Source organism: Miniopterus natalensis, chromosome 12 (genome assembly GCF_054644295.1).
Source record: "Miniopterus natalensis isolate mMinNat1 chromosome 12, mMinNat1.hap1, whole genome shotgun sequence".
In the NCBI taxonomy this organism is placed as follows: domain Eukaryota; kingdom Metazoa; phylum Chordata; class Mammalia; order Chiroptera; family Miniopteridae; genus Miniopterus; species Miniopterus natalensis.
The window spans coordinates 64687538-64708319 of record NC_142092.1 but is presented as its reverse complement, the minus strand read 5'-3'; the positions used below and the strand labels follow the sequence as shown (position 1 = coordinate 64708319).

General features: G+C 45.4%; 1 protein-coding gene across 1 annotated transcript; it reads right to left on the bottom strand.

Moving 5' to 3' along the window:
* Window positions 1-1047: 1047 nt before the first annotated feature.
* WDR31 (WD repeat domain 31) lies at window positions 1048-15685 on the bottom strand. The gene is made up of 11 exons (XM_016210916.2): window positions 15602-15685; window positions 13112-13206; window positions 10765-10908; window positions 10203-10332; window positions 8671-8745; window positions 7872-8016; window positions 7673-7773; window positions 6429-6496; window positions 5093-5234; window positions 3301-3463; window positions 1048-1673 (listed from the first exon to the last, which is right to left on the bottom strand). The coding sequence occupies exons 3-11, from the start codon at window positions 10878-10880 to the stop codon at window positions 1513-1515; spliced, it is 1101 nt and encodes a 366-aa protein (XP_016066402.2). The 5' UTR covers window positions 10881-10908; window positions 13112-13206; window positions 15602-15685; the 3' UTR covers window positions 1048-1512.
* Window positions 15686-20782: the final 5097 nt, after the last annotated feature.

Sequence of the window (20782 nt, the reverse complement as noted above, 5' to 3'; positions counted from 1 at the left end):
CACACGTGTAGAGTTCAGGGAAACAACTTTATTGGTGATAGAACCCTGCTCACTCATCAGAGGCTCGCTGTGTTCTCACAGGTATGTTCCCTCTCACAGCAGCCTGTTCCCCGTCCCTGGGACTCCCTCCCAACCCACTCCCTTGGATTTTCTGACTCACTACCTGTCTTCCTTCTAGAAGAAAGGGCCAGCTGTAGCACTAATAGGTCCTCTGGGACGTTCCCTGAGACACCTGTCTACTGCTCCTGGGCATCTGGCCAGGATCTCTCTAAAGCCAAAAGTTAAAAACTGGTCTAGAAAATACACAATGTCACATTGTCTGTACATTTCTAAAGCGAACTTTGTGACATCAGGCAAAGGCAAAGGGGAAGGGAGGGAAGTAATCTGGCTTTGAGTCAGGCTGACCCAGGTTCAAATTTCAGTTCTCCCCCTTCATGCCTGTGTTTAACCTTGGGCAAAGGACTGGATGTCCCTGGGCCTCAGCCTCCTCATCTGTGAAATGGGAATAACAATAAGAATCAGAGTGAGACTAAATGTATTCAGCCATCTGTAGGTGCTCAATGAAGCAGCTTCCACGCTCACTACCCCCGTCCCTCCAGAGTGCCAAGCTCTATAACTTAAAGAATCAAAGGAGAAATGCAACGATGACTAGAGGCTTAGAAAATAAGATCTAGGGGAACAGGTGAATGTAAATATGTGGAAAAGAAGCATTTAGTCTGGACAGAGGGCAATAAATGTTGCTGGCTACTATTTATAAGCACCTACTACCTTGCTTGGCATTTAATATAGTTCTGTTCAGACCACAGAACAGCCCTGTGAGGAACGTATGATTATGGCCCCCTATAATAAATGAGGAAACGGAGATTTCATAATTTGCCCAAGATCATCCAGCTAAACGGAGAAGTGGAGATTCAGACTCAGGTTTGATGCTTTGCAGTAGCTTAAGATTCTCCTCCGGTCAGTGGAGGCAGCTCAGGGAGCTGGACTTAGAGAGGAGCAGGAGGGAGACAGGAAGGTGGCCGGCAGCCACCGGAGGGGGGCTGTCTACCGCCTGTTTCCTGCGTGGAGCTGCACTGTTCTTTCCCGCGTGGATAATTCTGAGGCGGGCAAAGCAGAGTTCTCTCCCCCTTGCTTTTTTCTCTCTTGTGGAGACATGAGAAAGGTCAGCTCAATGGACTCAGAGCCTGTGTCCTGACTCTCACAGAGACCTGCAGGTCACCATTTCAAGCCATACTTTTTTTTTGAAGGACAGTCCCAAGAGCTCACTAAAACTTGCATTTGGATTTAACTTGGATTGAGAACCTTATGTTTAGTCCATGTTTCTAGACTCTGCACCTGATTTTGAACCACTGGCCTCAAATTGACTTCTAACACTGACATGCCTTCTGAGTGAACCTAAGCAAACAACACCAGCCCCACATCGCCCTCCCCTGAAGATAACATGGAAAAACAAAGCCACACTGAGAAAGGAGAGGCCATGGTTTGATACTGTCCAGCAAATGTCTCTTGGCCTCAGAATACAGCCACTTCCCGAAGTTCCAGCCCTTGGCTGTGGTAGGCTCTGAGCAAGTGAATTCCTCTGCTGAAACTTGCACACAATAAGGAGATGGTGTCGCCAATGGCCAGGGAAGTCAGAGGTCCTGATCCATCCAGAGACAAGGTGAACAGGCAGGCTGGGGGAGGAAGTGGGAAACCAGCCGCTTAGGTCGGGAGTGCACTATCACTGAATGCAGTGTGTTTGTAAGAAACCCTCGCAATTAAAGCATGTGCTGTATGTCTCTGACCCAGACAAGACAGGCATCACATGCTTTAGAGGAACGTGCACCAGTAGGGAAGTCAGGTCCCAAGAATTCAAATATTGAGAATGGCACACAGACCAAACAGGATGGATATGACACTTGGGACCTCACTGGCAAGGACATGTTAAAAAGTTGCCTTCAGCCCTGGCCAGGTAGCTCAGTTGGTTAGGGCATCGTCCTGATATACCAAGGTTGTGGGTTCGATCACCAGTCAGGGCACATACAAGCAACCAATGAATGCATGAATAAATGGAACAATAAATCGATGTTTCTCTTTCTCTCCCTCTTTCTCTCTTAAAAAAAAAAAAAAAAAAAAAGTTGCTCTAAGTTATCTGCCTTGAAAAAAAGCAGGGTCAGGGCAGAGGAAAACAGACAAAGATACTGATTTTCAGTTGCTGGCTTCCCAGGGTCTTGCTCCCTTTAAGACAATGGATAATGGGGGAACCTGCAGGGCAGTCTGGGGCTTCCAGCTGACCCAGTCTCCCTCCACCTGCATTTCGAAGGCTTCTCACATATCTGGCGGGCAGGGCGGCACTTCCTCAGTCTCAGGTTTATGATCAGTGAATCTAAAGAGCTGCTTCTCCCACCTCCCACAAATGTTACACCTGGGTGACTGGAGAAGGCAACTCCAGGTGAGGGTACAGCGGGGCTGTTCTCACTATGTAAGTTTAGCTTGTGTGTCCTTTGACATGAGCTCAGCTCTTTTCTCTGAGGGAGCTACCCTATCCTCCCCTGCTGGCAGCTGAATTTCTAGAAGATTACTGAAGGAGGGGTTTGGTTTGAGGGTCTCTAAACTAATACTATTCCTGTGCCTGGCAGAGCCCTGTGTCCAGGTCAGAATAGCATGGAGGCAGCAGGGTGCTGGTAGATCAGTTTTCTGGAAGGAAAAACAACATTTATTCATAGCATTTGCCAAATCCTGTGGTGTAAATACTTCCTCTATGACTGTATTAAATATTCCTGAAATACTTAACCACCAGCCATTAGGAGCTGGATCGGCACACCACTGCACCTAGAACTCCAGGGAGTGGTGTTCCCAAAAACATTGTTTTCTGGTGCTTTGAAGTATCACGACGATTTCAAAACCTTAGCTACTGAGTCAAAACCGGGCAGAGTCTTTCTGAAACTATCCTTACTTCACCTCACCCCCACCAAGAGCTGAGGCTCTCACTTCAGTCCTTGAAAAATACATTTTAAAATGGCAAATTTTTATCTCTTTTCCAGACATTTTGAGTATCAAAAGTTAAAACCTGGTGAGAAATTTCAAGTAGAAAGTATATAAGAGCTCTCAGGAACGAGTCTATACAATATGCTACAGGAGTTATGATGGCCTCTAGCCAGAGGCTGACCGGAGATTCTGTATCTGGTGTCATGTCTTAACCACCAGGGGACTGAACAGTGGCAGGAGATGCATGGCTGTGCTGAGCAATGGGAAGAAAGTTTTAAGGAAGCATTTAGGACTTCACATATCTTTAAGAAGCACTAATAGCAGGTTCCTTACCTCCAGTATCTTGGTTCCAAATCTTCACCTTGCTGTCATGTGATGAGGTAGCGATTACAGGCATCAAGGCCAACGCTCTTGGGAGAAAGACACAGGATGCAACAGTCTGGAGATGCCCCTTATACTCACATATCCTGTCCCGCGTCTGTCTTAGGTCCCACAACTGCGGAGTAATAACACAGGTTAGCTCCTACTACATATTTCTCCAGTGTCATTCATTGGTATCTACTGCCCCTCCATCCCATGACCCTCCTGTTCCCTTCACTTACCTACTTACGTAGCAACCCCTTATCTTTGGCCATGCCACCCACACAGCCACCCATCCATCCACTCAGTGATTATTTTAAGCATCAACTATGTCTCAAACAACCCGGGTTAAGGATGTGCCGGAAGGGTTGTTGCCTTCCTCATTAAAGCCTGGTTAGGGAAGTGAAACTCCAACTTCTATAGCATGAGGCAGGATGAGGTTACCTACTTTCTATGACAACTCAAGAGCTAAGCTACCTTATATGAGCCTCTTGTATCTGGGGGTCCTGTGGGGACCCCATAATTAGGAGCACCTCTCATAAGTACATAGAGGCACAGATCTTCTGGTTTAATGCATAGTCATTAACACTGGTATATGAAGACTAGAGTCTAAAACAAGGGAGGCTTGCCTGGCTGGGCGTCGCTCAGCGGTTGAGCATCGACCTAGGCTCTAGGAGATCGCAGTCTGATTCCCAGTCAGGGCACATGCCCGGGTTGTGGGCTCAATTCCCTGTCGGGGGCGTGCAGGAGGCAGCCGATCAATGACTCTCTCATCATTGACGTTTCTCTCTTCCTCCCTCCCCCTCCCTCTCTCTGAAATCAATAAAGATATTAAAAAAAGAAAACAAGGGAGGCTCTTGTCAGTCCCACTCTTGCTGACACAGAATCATACCGCACCCAGAGGATAAAGTTCAGGTAGAGAGCAAACTGAATTGTATCCAAAACATAAGGAAATCGCTGGACACCATGCATTCTAAGGAACCATCACAGGAGCTGGAAATGCTTAGCTTGGAGAAGCGATGCTACATCAACAGCCTGGGATTTAAAACCTTGACCCAACACTTACTAGAGGTGTGGTCTTGTACAAGAAATTTCAACTTGCCATGTCTCTATTTCCTCATCTGTAAAATGGGAATTATAATAGTACTTAATGCAAGTGGTTGTTTTAAGGATTAAGTGAGATAATACATGCAATGTGCTCAGCCCAGTGCCTAGCATGTAGGAAGTGCTTGATAAAATAGGAGCTGTAATTGTTCTATTTGGATACTAGTTAACCCTTTAACTGATATTCTACAATTAGGAATCCAAGGTACTTTGGAGGAGCCTATCCTGAAATTAGTTGCAAGGAAAGCTATATGGTTAAGGGATGGGATGGGCCCTTGACTGACACTGGGGCTCCAAACTTCCTAAAGATCTTGAAGCTCCTTTACTGTGACCACCTGTACAATGAGAAACACTTGGTTCTTCAAATACTCCTTCCCCTTTCTAAGCTCTGCTGGGAAGACTGACCAGCAGGCTGGTTCCAGGAGATCGCCTTCCTATCTTGACGTTCACTCCATTGCTCTTTCCTAGGCCAATTCAGAAAGCCCTGGGCTAATGGGCGCTTCTTGAAAGAAGCACGTGGAATGCAAAGGGTCACTTACAGTCTGCACTCGGAATAGGCTTGAGCCATTAGCAGACCGCTGCATAGCCCAGTGCGGGCATGAGGCCAGAGTAAGTCATTTGCTCATCAGGACCTGGCGCCTGGGCCCCACATGCCCCTCACCGTGGCCTCACAGCCTTCTCCTCCAAAGCCGTTGCTGCAGGAGATACACCTGTGCCCATCCTCGCTGACCTCGCAGTATGTCTGAATATGTTGCTTTGTAGGAAATATATGAGCCACCTGCAGCCCCCGACTGTCCCATAACCTGAAAGAAATTATAGCAAAAATGAGTTTGTAGTAAGTGCGTCTGAAATACATCTGTAATCAGCTGTGAACATAAGAGTCTTGGCTCTTTGCTGCTTCGGCCAGTCAGAATGGACTCATGACACCGAAAAGTAGCAGCCTGAGCCAGATCAACCTCAGAGACTCCAAGCTGGCAGGAAGTAACGAAATGACATCTGAGTTCTTTCTATTTTGAGATCTAGTTCATAGAAATTTAGACCAAGTACCTTAATTGTACAAGTTAATTTGTTAATTTGGTCTTGGGGGATACTACTTTCAACAGACAAGGGGATATTTCTGTGCCTGTGATTTAAATTTTTTTTAAATATATTTTTATTGATTTCAAAGAGAGGAAGGGAGAGGGAGAGAGAGAGATAGAAACATCAATGATGAGAGTCATTGATCCGCTGCCTCCTGCACGCCCCCTGCTGGGGATCGAGCCCGAAACCCCAGGTATGTGCCTGAGGGGGAATTGAACTGTGATCTCCTGAATCATAGTTCAATGCTCAACCACTAAGCCACGCCAGCTGGGCTAAATTTTATTTTAAAAGCTACTTACGAACAATCATCTTTCCAGATTCAGAAACAAAAGATTTACAGGCTTGGTCAACCTGGGCCATGGGGTTCACTGGGGAGTATTTTATTTTACCTCTTGTCTCATTCCTACCATTTTCTGAGTAGAATCTCTTCTGAAATCCAAAGTTTCTAGTCATGCTCTCTAGTCTAGGAACAGTTTACTTCATTTGACTCCCCTGGTGGTGATTCTGACCCTGCTTTCCCCAGGAGGGCTTCACCTGAGGGCTGGGTGATTGAGAATCTTAGGTACCGAGCAGGGGGAGCAAGTAGAGCCGGGCAGTTTGAAGGGGTGGAAGGAGCAAGTGACTGGTCGTGAGTTAACCTGCACGTTCCCACAGCTCATATGGCCAGGCTGGCAGAATCAGCTGCTTTGAAACCAGTCAGAACAGGGGTTTTTCCTGGCCTGACAGGCATTTACCCTCTATCCAGACGACTCCGTGGGGCCAGATCAGAGAGGCCCCAGTACCAGCGAGGGGCAGAGGGGCAGAGGCCCTGGGAAGGGCACAGCAATGTAGAAGAGCAGAGTGGGAACGGACTGGTATAAGCATGGAAGCCACAAACCTTCACCAGAAACACCTTCACTGCTGCTCAGTGAGCCCACCTGATGGTTTTATCTTCAGAAGTCTGTAGTACATATGGTTCTCTGGGGACCCAACATAGGTGGGTGACCTGGAAGAAGCATAATTTTCAAAATGTCTCTATACCAAGTCATTCCTCTGCTGGAATTCCTGTAAACTGTGCTAAATAGCATCTCTGCACCACTTCTCAAGGATGCTGAACTAGGAAATTTGACGTGGAGGAAGGGATTTCATGTCTTGCAGATACCCACCAGTCCTGCTCTCCTTGCATCTCCTAGGTTATCAGCACCAGTGGTAGCAGCTGGCCAGCTGAGTACCCACATGCATGCAGCATTCAAAATGCCTCAACCCCCAGCACATGGGACAGAACTGCCGGCCCGTGGCAGCCAGGCGAGCAGCCCCTGTTCTAAAGCGGGGCCACTGAAACCCTGGCCTAGGTCCCAGAGGGTTCAGGAAGTGTCCTCTCTCTTTATCCCTGCAGCCCATGGTGGACAGGCATGAAAGACATTTCACAACGACCCAAGGTAACAAAATTTCCTTTTTTTCTAGAAACCTTCACAAATACGAAAACATAGGGCAAGCACATCTTGCCATTGACCATTGTCTTCAAAACTGGAAAAGGTAACTGCAATTGACATTTGATGACCACTAAAGGAACGTCTACCATGTCGGGTGATAGAATTCTCCCCGTTTTATAAATGAAGACGCTGAGACGCTAAGTAAGTTTCTTGGAATAACACAGCTATGAAGTGCTGGATTGATGGTGTGAACCCAGGTATGACTGACCCCAAAGGCTGTTTATATACCAGTCTGCTGCCAGAAAACACTGGTATCCATAAACAGAGCAAATTACACAGAAAGCAAAGTAATACTTATTTCTCTGCATAATGTCACATACACCGAACACAGAGCAGAAGCTGTGAGCCCCTGGAGAACAGAGACTGTCCTCAGTCACTAACCCTGTTCTAAACACAGTGTGTGGCCCACAGAAGAAATAAAATGACTGTGTTTTGAAGGAATAAGTGAGGACACCATTTTAGATTCCAATATAAACTAGTGGAATTGTTCTCTGGGGCAGAAACCCTTGAGAGATGATCTACTCCAATGACCCTGAGAGGCTGGAGTTTGACAGAGAGGTAGGGGTGAGCAGTAATGAGGACCCAAGCCCCGAATGGCTGGTTGTGGGTCCCCTATTCTGTCACCCAGGCCCTTTTCCTCACCCCACCCTCCCTTCTGCTGCTTGCTCCATTGCAGTCTGAGTTCATACCAGGTTCCTGGAGACTGAGGCTCTCTCCACACACTGTCCAGTCCCCACATCCCACAGAAGGAGGGTGTTGTCCCGAGAGCCCGTGCACAGCTGTGACGAGTCTGTGGAAACAATGGCAAGAAGATGGTCCATGAGACAGACTTGGAACAGGGCTTTCCAGAAAGTACAGAGGCACTGGGAAGAGCTCTGCTTTATTTACCTGGACTCACAGCCAACCCGGTGACCACCATGGCGTGGCCCGAGAACTGCTGCCGTGGTTGTGAGGAGCTGTGCAAGTCCCACATCAGGACCATCCTGTCCCGGGAGGCACTGAAGAACTGGTTTGATTGGTGGATACAGGCTATCTGCTCAAGAAAGAAAGCTCTGGTGTGCTTGTTTGATTGGACTTTAAAGTTGGAAAGAGACCTGGGGATAAGTGTGTTAGAGCTTGATGTCCCCTTCAGTCTGGTTCAAAATGCACGGTATCTGGCAGGTAAACATCTGATTCTGTGCCATGGGATTGTGGCTGATGCTGAGTTCCATTATGATAGTTAGCATCCTGATTTCTGGTCCATTTAGGTGGACTTCCGAGAGGGGAGTTAAAGAAATTGGCATTCTATATGATTTTTTGCTGTAAACTCACTCTACTCTGTAAAGCTATTTAACAAATTAATTTTTATTTAACTATTGTAGTCTTTTTAAAAATTTCCCCAACTAGACTAGAAGATTCCTAAGCCTAGAGATTGTCATTTTTTAACTATAACAAATACACAGTAAAGCTTCAATGCATGGCCCTGTTGAGTTAGGATTGGTCAGGGAGAGTTACTCTCTGTTTACCACCTGAGCTATTAAGGGCTTAATAACAAAAGAAAAATTATGCTGCATGTACCTGTACCAAGGGCCACATGAATGGTTTGCACTGCTTTTCCGGGGGCTGGACGCCACAGCGTCCTAGAGCTGTGTGGCACCCCTTCATTCAGTTTCACATTCCCTCCATGAGAGTCATCTGACGGTTTTACCTTGGTGATTTCACGTTCATGTCCCCGGAACCTTTTCACCACGTTTCCAGTTTTCCAGTTATAGGCCACGACTGTCTGCAGAGAGTCGTTTGGATATTTTAGTTTAACTGAAACAACAGCCTTTACTTCACCCTCTACCTAATTCTCCCTCTCTGTCAAGGGACTTGCATCAAGCACTAGGGTTCTATTGTGTCCCTCCTCACATTCCCCTACTTTGAGTTTCTGTCTTTCCTCCTGATCGGTCCTGTCTCCCCCCAGTTCCTGGGCTGCCCCTCTGAGCCTTACTGATGGGTTCGGGATAACACACCCTAAGGGGAATTGATTCAGGCTGAGGTTCTGGTTGTGGATGCTGAAGGAGAATTCCACATGCGATTCGGTTTTCCCCCTAACTGTATTATATTTTTATTTTAGTTTTTTAAATTTATCATCTTCTTAATCATTTGTAGGTTCATTAGTATTAAGTATTTTCCCATTATTGTGAAACAAACTGTCCCTTTTTTAATTTCAAAAAACCTCATTCATATCCCACCTGCCAGAGAGAATCATTGTTAAAATTTTCTCTCCATCTTTTTTCCAAGTATATACTTTAATATTTTGTTGTAAGCATTTCTCCCCCTAAACGGGATTTCAAAAGCATTCTCTGGCCCAGTCCCTGTAGTTCATGGCTAGAGAGTAAGGAGCATGTCAGCACTTGACCTAAATCCCAGTTTTGTAATCTGCAAAATGGAGATGTTAATCCTTGCCCTTCTACCCCCCACACGTGAGGCTCATATAAATAAAATTTCACATGTCCAAGATGATATAAACTTTAAGATAATATACTACCTATTAAATTATGCTTTATTATCAATTTTCAAGTGCATACTGATTTCAGAGGTGTTAAAATGTGAAAACGTGTGTATCTGAAAGTCTGAGAAATACAGCATGGAATGGAATTTGAAGATTCTAAAAGGCTATTGAAAATGAGAAGCATTATTTACCACAAAAGAATCAACATTTTTGCTACCAATATCCTAGCCATAAGTGCTATGATAGATCCAAGTAGGGGGAGAGAAAGCAACCAGATTCAAAGTGACAGTGGGAGGAAGCACAATACACACAACGTGGAGACTTGGGCAAAAGAGCAACATAAAAGAAGAGACTAGACGCTTCCTTTTGCTGACAAGTAACTCCTGTGTCTGTGTGTAGTGTGAAAATGGATTGGCTGGAATAATGACACTTAACATTTATAAGGAGCATGTGGCTGGTATGGTGCTAAGGATCTGACCATTTAATCCTCACAACTGTCCTGTGAGGTTGGCATTTTTATCCCCATTTAGTAGATAAAGAGACTGATGCTCGAGAAAATTAAAAGACTTGCTCAAAGTAATAGGAAGTGGCAGAGAAGGGATTTAAACCCAGTCTTTCTAATTCCAAAAGTACATTTTTACACTCCCCGGCACTGCTGCCGAAATGAAAAACCAGAGCTGGTTCCCAAACATCCCCCCTTCTCGGCACTAACTCAGTTCCCTGGGAAGCACTGCAAATCCCACCTTATCTTTTCCTCCGGAGACACAAAGGTCTGAGTTCAGAGCAGCAACAACAGAGACGGTATCCGCGTGAGCTGGGCTATACTCGTGACAAGCTGCAGTTTGAATTCTCTCGTCCGTAACTGCATCGGGCCTGCCCAGGAGAGGACAGCGAATGAGAGACCCCGTGACACGGGCGAGCACGTGGAGCGAGGGGACGGAGAGTGTGAGCGAAGGTGGCATTCCGGCCAGGCGGGGGAGGAAGGTGGGAAGGAGGGCCACTGGCGCGGCCACGGCGGTGGCATTAACACTGCACATGCTCAGAAGACTGAATCTGATAAAGGGGAATCCTGAGGCCAAGAATCCAGGAGTCATTACTCTCTCTAGAGAGTATTCCAAAGATGTAGGGCACCTTTCTGTGTGGCTGCAGGCACTGGCTACCAAGCTGTTTCTTAACCAAAAGAAAACAGAACAAACCGACAGTTCAGGGAAGGTCGTCTATACTTGCTCTGGGCCTTCCCTTTCTTCGGTGGAGAAGTCTAATGGGCATGGTAAAACTTGGGATCCCAGGGCAGGACTGTTGTACCTGTATCTGTAAGTGCTTTGTTTGAGTTTGCTTTGCAGTGTCCCCATCATGGCCCAGGACCTACACAAAGTCTTCTGAGGAGGAGCCCGTTTCAGATGGCACCTGAGGAGCAGCATCCCTTGTGGCCGCTGGAAGTAGTGTTCCCTGTTCAGTAAAAAGAACACATTGTTAGGCACAATAATGAGAGCATGATGTGGAGGTTCAGAACGAGCCACCCCAAGATGTGCTTCTATGGTATGTGGATTGTTTTGAGCTAAAGGAAATTTTAGCTTTAGGCTCAAGAAAAATTTTTGCACCCCCCCAAACTACCTAGAACTTGAATTAGAAGCCTTGCCCATAATAGGGTATTATCAGCAATAACCTTTTTGACCCACTTATATGTCAGGGCGAACTTTTATTTACTATACATCTGCTCTTCTTATCACCCTGCAATGACCCTTTGAAGCCCCCAAGGTGTATTACCTCACCTCTAGCTCAGGATGTCTTATATACCTGGTCCCCCTTTCTATCTCTGAACCTCTTGTGAATGTGGGGTCTCTGACTCTCTCATGTATGCAGGTTCCCATAAATATGTATGTATTACACCTGTTTATTTTCTCTTACTAATCTGCATCATGTCTATTTGATTATGAGACCAACTAGAAGAACGTTGAGAGTAGAGGAAAGTTTGTTTCTCCCCCAGAATGGTCATGTAAAAACATATCCTCTTTTTGAAAAAGACTAATTAATTGTATGCTTCTGCTTTTCCTCCTTTCCCTGCCTCACTCATTGCCCTGGAAAGAAACCCTACAATAAAGCATTAACAGACAAAAACAAAACAAAACTAATGCGAAAGCTCTTTGGCATTCCCAGTAATTTTTAAGAATGAAAGGGAGCCTGAGGCCAAAAAGTTTGAGAACCACTGCCTGGATGGTGTGGCTCAGTGGTTGAGTGTCGATCCATGAACCAGGAGGTCACAGTTGGACGCCCCATCTGGGCACATGTTCAGGTTGTGGGCTTGATCCCAAGTAGGGGGCGTGCAGGAGGCAGCTGATCGGTGATGTTTCTCTCTCATTGATGTTTTTATTTCTCTATCCCTCTCCCTTCTTCTCTCTCTAAAAATCAATAAAAACATTTTTTTTAAAGTTTGAGAACCACTGACCTAGAACTTAAATAATGTCAATAATGGATGATAAACTATATTAGAATAAAAAATTACAAAATGTTTTCCAGATTTACTTGTAAGGTCCCCAACAACTAACAAGGCTAGAACTAAAGAGAAAGACAGAGGCTCATCCATACACTCATTCAGGAATCACCTCCTAAGCACCTAGTTTGTGTAGGTCCTATACGGTTAAACAGAGAGAAACGAGAAGATGTGGCCACTGTGGACATCTGTTGGGACATCTGTTGTGACTAGGAGTTAATCTCAGCTACTCTGCTGTCCTCTGCAACTAGTTGTTCCCTGAGACACCAGAGGGTAAAGAGAAGTAACTGGGGAGGTGGGAGTCCCCAGGCCCCATCTCTTCTGGGGTTCTGCTTTAAGAAGTTCTAGGAGATGAGTTCCTTATGGACACAACAAGCCTAGTTCTAGGAAGAAGAGTCTACATGGAGACAGCAGCTAAAACATACCAAGTATTCTCAACCATCTCATTATCATTAACAAATAGAGTTTTCCAGAAGAATTTTAGCCTACATTTTGAGAAGCTGCCAGAATTGACCTCCTGAAAAGTGTTGGTAACCTGTATAGAAACACAAAGCAGTCGAAAGAACAGTGTGTGTGGCATTAAGAGCCCTGGGCTCCAGCCCCAGCTCTGCCTCCTCTCACTGTGTGTCCTTGGGTTCCTCCATTCCCCACTCTACTCCTCAGCCTCGCCATCTATAAAATGTGACATCCAATTAAATGAGTTTTAGAAGACTATGTGCTCCCTAAGAGGAAGGACTCTGTCTGATTCATCTTTGTACCTTAAGTGGCTTACACAGTGTGATAAAACATTTGTGAAATAGTGAATAGAAGGCCCCTTCCAGTTCAGACATTCTAGAGTTTATAATAAACAGGAGATATGCTGACAGGAAAAATTCCAGCATAGCTTGCAAAAAGCTTGGGATGTTGTATTGTTTGTAGACTGATGGAGGTTGCAGGGTGTCCTATCTGCAAGCCTAACCCATTTTTCAACATTGTCATCCAACTAAGGACAGATGCCATTCACAGATCTAGGTCACTGGAAACTGCAGGTGCTATAAATGGACTGGCTCTGCTTAAAACTGATTAGATTCTTAGCTGGTATCTTCCAGAGAGCCATACTTCCCACCTGAAGAGTATTCATGGAACATTCTAGGGAAAAAGACAACTTTTAGAATTACTTACCCTAAACCAATAGGATTTTCTTGGTGAACTGCAGTATTCAATGCTTTGTAATGTTTATCCTTTGGAAAATACTTCAGGCAGCCACTTCCTAATCTCTGTAATCAGTGAAAAGATGCTTAAATTAATCTCTTCTCCATCTAAGCATATGTTTGCACTGAAAGGATATTTATGAGGTAAATTAAGGACCTTGTTAATTAAAGAGATTGTTAGGTATAGTTTTCCCTCACAAAGAGATCTTACAAAATTCCAAGATTTTTATGGAAAGTGTATCATAATGTTAATTATATCTCTATTTAAGTATGCAGAATAGCATATATTTAAATGCATCATTAAACATTTTCATTTTACTCATAGTACTTCTGTTCATCAAAATTTTCAGGGGTGACTGCTTACTTCAGAGTTTACTGTGTTGGTGAGAAAGGCAATTTCTCCCGTTTAAAATAATACTTTAATAAATAAGAATCACAGAACTTTAGATGAAAGAGCTTTTCAAAATCACATTAAAATCCTTTATTTAAAGATCTGGAGAATGAGGACAGAAACATTATCTACTCAAAGTTATAACTAGGTGGACCCCTTGACTTCTAGCCCAGAATTTCCGCAATAGACACCCACAAAGAAAACAGCGTTATTGCATTTCAACAACTCTATTCTAAGGATTCAAATAAATAAATTCTAACTATCGATTGACGGTATAGCTTATTCTAAGCATTAAGAGCAGCACAAAATAGTCAGAACAACATCTGACTGAGTGCATTGGCATCGTTTTTAGGGCTAGGTCTGAATATAGTTCTACTATGGCCTTGGGCAACTTGAACCTCTGTAAGTCTCAGTTTCCTATGTGTAAAATGGGATAATAACGCTATAATTGAGCTTCTGTGAAGATTAAAAATAGCACTTAAGATGTGCCAAGGGCTATTTTAAGTGCTTTATACTTATTAACTCATTTAATCTATTCCATGAGCCTCTGGAATAGTAAGTCTCCTCATTTTGCAGATGAGAAAAGTGAAGCACAGAGATGTTAAATAACTTGCCCAAGTTTACAAATAAGTTGCAAATAAGTGGCAGAGCTGAAACTTGAATCCAGGTAGTCTGGCTCCAGAGGCTTTGCTCTTGACTGGCATACTATACTGCACCTCTACAAAAGACAGGGCATATAAAGCTCTCAGCTCAACCTGGCAAACTGTTGATAGTAAATGATGGCTACTAACGTGATTGATAGCAATACTGGAAGTGGAAATTTCCCCTTTATTACTACTGCTCTTAATACACATATATCGAACATACATAAATATACTCTGAGAACAGATACAAATGGATATATGAGTCTGGAGGATTTTAAACTGAAGTCAATTTTGTCCTCTGACCAGAGTGGGTTGATCACACTAAGGCTAAGAATTTATTACATTATATAACAAGGCAATTTAAAATCTCAAAAACAAAGTGTATGTACTTGGATAATGTCCATGTTGTAATTTATTATGAGTTGACTAATCTAAGAAATGAAAATAGTATTCAGTTATCTTCCACTGTTTATATTGTGAACATGTAATATACTTGAGAGAAGGGACAGTGTCTTGTTCATTTAAGCATAGCCTGGAAGAATGGATGCAAGGCAACCATATCTGATGAATGAATGAATGAATGAATGAATGAATGAATGAATGAATGAATGAATGGCATACTAAGGTGAAAAGTCTGTTTGGCAAGAAGCTTTCTAAGGATCCAACAATATAAGGGTCCTTTAAAATTCCCCAACAGCAAATCTTTCAGGGAGCAGTTACCTTGCCCTATCCGATCTCAGGCCGGGAAAAGATGGCAAGAACTTAGGAAAGCCATAAACTCAGTTATGGCTCTGGATGTCCTTGTTGGTTCCTGATCGAACTGAGCCTAAATCTGAGTCCCAGGATCCATTTCTGCCCCAATTTGCTTTCCAAAGACCCTGAGATACCCAATGGTCACCCTAAACATAGCTCGGAGAATTCTTTTAGCTCTCTAGTGCCATATTCCTCGACACACTGCAGCGTATATCCAATTATTATTTTCCATGAAGAAACCAGGACTCTGAGAGGGTAGAGTCTTGCTAAAGGATCACACGGGAGAGCCGGACCTCATTTCCCTCAACTCTTGGTCCATTGTTTATGTAAATACTGACTCCCCCCCCCCCCCCCCCACACACACCCTTATCTCCCTCTGCACACATCTAACCTACACTCTACTCTGGGAGACCAAGGCATGTAAACCAAAGCTCAAACACAAAATCGCGGTAGAAGCACGTGGGAGTGATTCAACCCTCTAATAGTACAAACAGAGGAAACTGAGGCCCGGAGAATAAGAGGGTCTTGCCCAGACTAACGCAGGGAGTCAGCACTAGGCCGGAATCCCAAGGTTGCCCCAAGCTCTGAGGACAATCTGTGTGCAGTTTTTCCTTTCTGGCTCTTCAGATGACAAATATCCTTCGACCAGTCCATGCACATGACCGAAGCTTACTTTTGATCTGTGCTTGAGGAGAAAGGGACCTGGAGACGACCGAGATGGAAATCTAACGCCAGCCAGACCCAAGCCCGACGCTCGGACTTCTCTCGGCCAGGTGGGCGTCTGCCGTCCGGAGAGCTCGAGGGCTCCCACTTTTCCGCCCGCCCGCTGAACCCCTTCCTCCCCACCTCCGGCTCCATACCCATCGGGCCGCTGCCCAGCCGCGAGCTGAGGCCGGCAGGGGCGCCCAGCCGCGGGGCGTCTGCAACCTCCGCGTCCACCGCCTCCAGTGCCCCGCCCCTAGCAACGAGGCGCGCGTCGCTAGGGCGGGAGTTCGGACGAAAAGCCTCCGGCCCCCCTCTGCGGCTGTTAAACCGCGGTTCCGCTCGCCCGGCGTCTCCAGGGGCCCGGCCGAGAGCGCCCCGCCCGGCTTTCTTACTGTAACAGAGCGCAGGTGAGGCTCCCGAGAATAGGGCAGATGTGCCCAAGGCCACGCCGCCAGAGAACCTGTATAATGCAGGGAGAGCGGGTAGCACCGTCAGAGTCACGGAGAAAACCCTTTATAAATGTCACCTTTTAAATTGTTATTCGTCCAGATAGAGGTGGTACTTTATTTCTTTGGAGTTTTCCCTGATTCCACCCAGGCAGAGATCCCTCCTTTAGACATTGTCCCAGGTCCCAAATTCCCCTACTTCTATCACTCTTTCTTTCATCAAACCTTTCCTGCCCACTACCATAGCAAAGAGATCCCTCAATACCTTCTTGAGATCCAATGGGAAGACAGTTCTGGAAACCAACAGCAGCTACAAGACAAAGTTTTTGCAGCTGCAGTCGCATTGCCTTCAAACTAGAGTCCATTCATACCTGTGTTCCTGGCACATAGCGCAGGATCTGTTGAATGTTTGTTGAGTGAATGAATGAACGAAGGAATGAACACAGAGATCCTAGCCAATGTTTCTTTTGCACCCTGGTAGGGGCCTCCTGCAGTGCTGATCTTCCAGCTGAACTGCCTTGAATGAAGATTTGTGAAATTTCTGAAAGTTAGGTGCCTGTGGAAACAGGAAATGGGGTGATAAGGGAAATTTTCCATTAGAGAATATCAAGGCTGAGAGATTGGATCTATCTTCCCCAGAGAGGAAGACCCCTCCACAGCATCCCTGCTGGGGTTCCTCTAGCCCTTGTTGACACTCCCTCGATGGTGCACTCATTCCTTTCTGAGTCAGTGGCTTGTTGTTAGACTTTCTCCTGTCAGGAGCTGGGATCCACCCTCATGCCATTTGCAACACTGATCTTAGCTCAGAGCTGAGGGCTCTCCTTACAAACGTAGTCCCTCTTCCCCATAAAGCCTGGCAACCTTCAACCAGGAGAGACTGATTGCTTTGCCCTGGGGCACCGGGCTAGGCTCAGTGCAGCACAGTTGACTTACCAGATCCCCGCCCTCAAGATGCTTCAGCTCTGGGGATGTACATCCCCCCCCCCCCCAACATGCTTTAGGTTCAAGGTGCCTGAGGCTTCCAAACTGGTATCTCCAGCCAGACTTCTCCCAGACCTGTATATCCACCTGCTTCTTGCCCTTTTCCACCTGGCTACGTAAAAGACACCTCATCCTTGACGTGACTCACGCTGGAAACATTATCTTCCCCCAAAACCTGTTCTTCCTCTTTTCTTTCTGAGTTCAGGGGCACTACCATTTACCCATCAGCCATGGCAAGGCTCTAGGAGTCGTTTGTAACTTTACCCTCCCTTCCTCTTCCAGACTGAATTAGCTATCCTTCTCTGGGCTTCCAAAGCCCTCACACTCTCCCCAACAAAGTGTGATTTTTCATTTATTTGTCTCTCTCACCTGCCTGTGAGTTCCACGTAGGTAGTGACCTAGTCTCATTTACACCTGTATTTATTGCTGGTGTCTAACACAGGGTCTAGCACAGCACTGCAGTGGAACATTCTACTATGAAGGAACTGTTCTACATGTGCTCTGTCCAATATGCTAGACTCAAGCCACATGTAGCTATTGAACACCTGAAATTTGGCTAGTGCAACACAAGAACTGACTTTTAAATTGTATTCAATTTTAATTTAATTTTTATTTATTTATTCATTTATTTATTAAATATGTCTTTATTGATTTGAGAGAGAGGAAAGGAGAGGGAGAGAGATGGAAACATCAATGATGAGAGAGTCATTGATTGGCCGCCTCCTGCATACCCCCTACTGGGGATCAAGCCCGAAACCTGGGCATGTGCCCTGACCGGGAATCACCTGGATCATGTGCCCTGATCACCTGGATCCTAGGTCGACGCTCAACCATTGAGCCACACCTGGCCGAGCCAATTTTAATTTTAAATTTAAGTAGCTACATGTGGCTAGTGGCTATGGCATTAGACAGCACGTAGTAGATCCTCAGTGAGTATTTTTGAATAAAGAATGACTAGGGAAGGTGGTCATGAACAGCCAAATAGGACACAAGATAGACACAAGATAGAATGCTCTGGTGTAGGCAACATCATTTCTTGTACCCCCTTCTTCCCCCCCACCTTTCAGCCTTTCAACCTCACACTACCAATGCCTCCAATTCTGCCTTATATAAACATAACCCTAGTTCATGGCTCTTTACTGCCTGAGCTGATTTTTCTCTCCTGGACTTGCCCAGTTTGAAAAGTCTGTCCCCTGAAGTGTACTGGTCCTAAGAGCCCTCTGGAGATGAGATCTGGTCTCATCCGGTCGGTCTGGTCTGGCCCTTTTCCCCACGTGGTCTGAGTTTGTCCACACTGGCAGGCTGCCAAGTTATTCTTAAAAAGTGACAGTTAATGCTGGTTGTGCTGTGAAAATGTCACAGGAGAAAAGAAGCCACAGCATTGACAGTGTTCTTGCCACTCTTGGAAACTATGCAAACCCCAGTCAGATGACTTCCAGCCCTGACACCAGAGACGTTTGTTGGATCAGGGTCTGAAGAGGAAGGAAGCATGGGGACTGGGTGAGGCGGGGCCAGCGCTAGAGCAGAACCCCCACCTGGCAGGCAGACAGGCTGGGGCAGGGTTGAAAAACAGGCCTGAGGGACGGTGAAGGTTGGGGAAAAACAGCTCTTTCCAGTAGACTTTCCCAAATGCTCACAACCAAAAAGTTAAAAAAAAGAAAAAAAGTCCAAAACCAAATGCAAATGTCATAAATGAGCAAGTGAAAAGGCAGGTTACAGAGCAGAATTGACAGATCATTCCAATTTTATAAAAATGAGTACATCCCACCTATGTCATTCAGTAAGGGGCTAATGAATATGTTATCATGTGTAAGGGTGTGTAAATATACCTGTAGCACCTTTTTCAGTTCTTTGGTGAGGGGGGAGCAGAGTTCATGGTATAAAAGGACATGGTGCCCTTGCTGGTCCCTCTGCCTGGAAAGCTCCTCCCCCAGATACTCTCCAGGGCACAGTCCCAGTACCACTCCTCCCAGAGACCTAGCTCAGCCTTTCTACATCAGCACCTCCACCCAGCTCCCTTTCCTGTTCTGCCTGAGTCTTCCTAGCTCATCACTTATCGACATTGCATTGCATTTCCATTTGTTTTATTTGTCAGGAGAGTAGACTGTGTTCATCCTTACGGCTGTATTCTAATTGTCTTCAATACAGCCTGGGACATAGGTAGGTGCTCAATAAATCTACTGAATGACTAAAATGGAACAAAGATGTCCATTCTTCTCTGTCCCAGCTCAGGGTGTCCTGCCTAGGCTAGCTCTAAAGTTCAAGTATAGCTCTCTCCACTTCCACCAATGCTCCCACCTTAGAGCAGCAGCTTTCAAACTTTTTTGACCAGAACCCTCAGGAAGAAATACACTCAATCCCCACTGCTCATGCATGTAGATGTACTATATGTAACTGCAACAAACAAAAAACCCTTACTATGAACAATGTTTTCTAACTTTTTTCTTTCTTTTCCTATTTTTTAAGACGCTGGTTTCCATCCCTTGAATTGATTTTGCCACCTACTAATGGGTGGCCACTGCCAGTGTTTGTAGTAGTCAGAGGTCTCACTTGTACCCTAGCCTCAGTGTGACTGTTACAAATGCAGATTCCTGGCTCCACCCCAGACTTAGTGAGCAGGAATCTTACTGAAAAGTCTACATACCTCACAACCCCTCTCCCCGACCACCCCAGGTGATTCTGAAGCCTGATAAAGCTTGAGAGTTTATGAGTGTCCTGAGGTCTCCTGTAAGGACATGTGTTGGGCAGGGCCTGATGTGCATTAAGGGAAGGGGCTGATTTTCCAGTTCCAGTCCAGCTCCACCTCTGAATGGTGGAACTGATGATTCCAAGTTTATAAGAGTAAATCTATTTCCACATGAGCCCCTTGCATTCTCTAGTCCCTCAGCCTGAAAGAACATCTGGTGATTTTGCTGCTTTCCTGACTCCAGCCCTCCCAGGGCCACTGGCTGCTCCAAGGCCACGCCCAATGCAGAGGCCCCAATTTCCCCAAGGACCTTAACCCCTTCTTCTTCTCCCTGCCCTCCGCAGTGTCTTTTTCCTTCACACAAAATCGCCTTCTGTTTTCTTTGTTCTTACCATAAGGGTTAATAGCCCTCCCCACTCCTAGCACTTAGAACAAAAAACTCTAACCACAATCGCTAATGACGGTGTCCCATTTCCTTCCCCACCCCTAGAAGAGGGTGAATGCTGTTGTGCAGTCTTCACCCTCCCATTGGGATTGCACTAGAAACTTCTTTTGTTACCAAGAACATTGTACCCCCCCACCAAAGAACCTCACACAATTTACATTCTGAAGACCTGCAACAAGTATATATTTTTTTCATTTAAAATTTTTTACTTATGGATTGATTTGAGAAAGAGAGAGAGAGAGAAACATATGTGCTCTACTGGGGATTGAACCTGCAATCTTGGCAAATCAGGAGACGACATTCTAACCAACTGAGTACCCGGCCAGAGCACAAGTATATTTCTCAATCCTCACACTTATAATAAAACATTTATTAGCCCCTAAGTGTATGCCATACACCCAAACTGACAGATCTTTGCAGGCAAGATCTCATTTAATTCTAGAAGCAGCCCTCAAAGGTAGATTCTATTATCACCCCCATTTTAGAGATGAGGAAACTAGGCACAGCCCAACTGAATAATCTGACCAAGGTTCCACGGCTATAAGAGGCATAGCTCTGGGGCTGGTAACTGTCCTTACCCTCAGGGGCTGA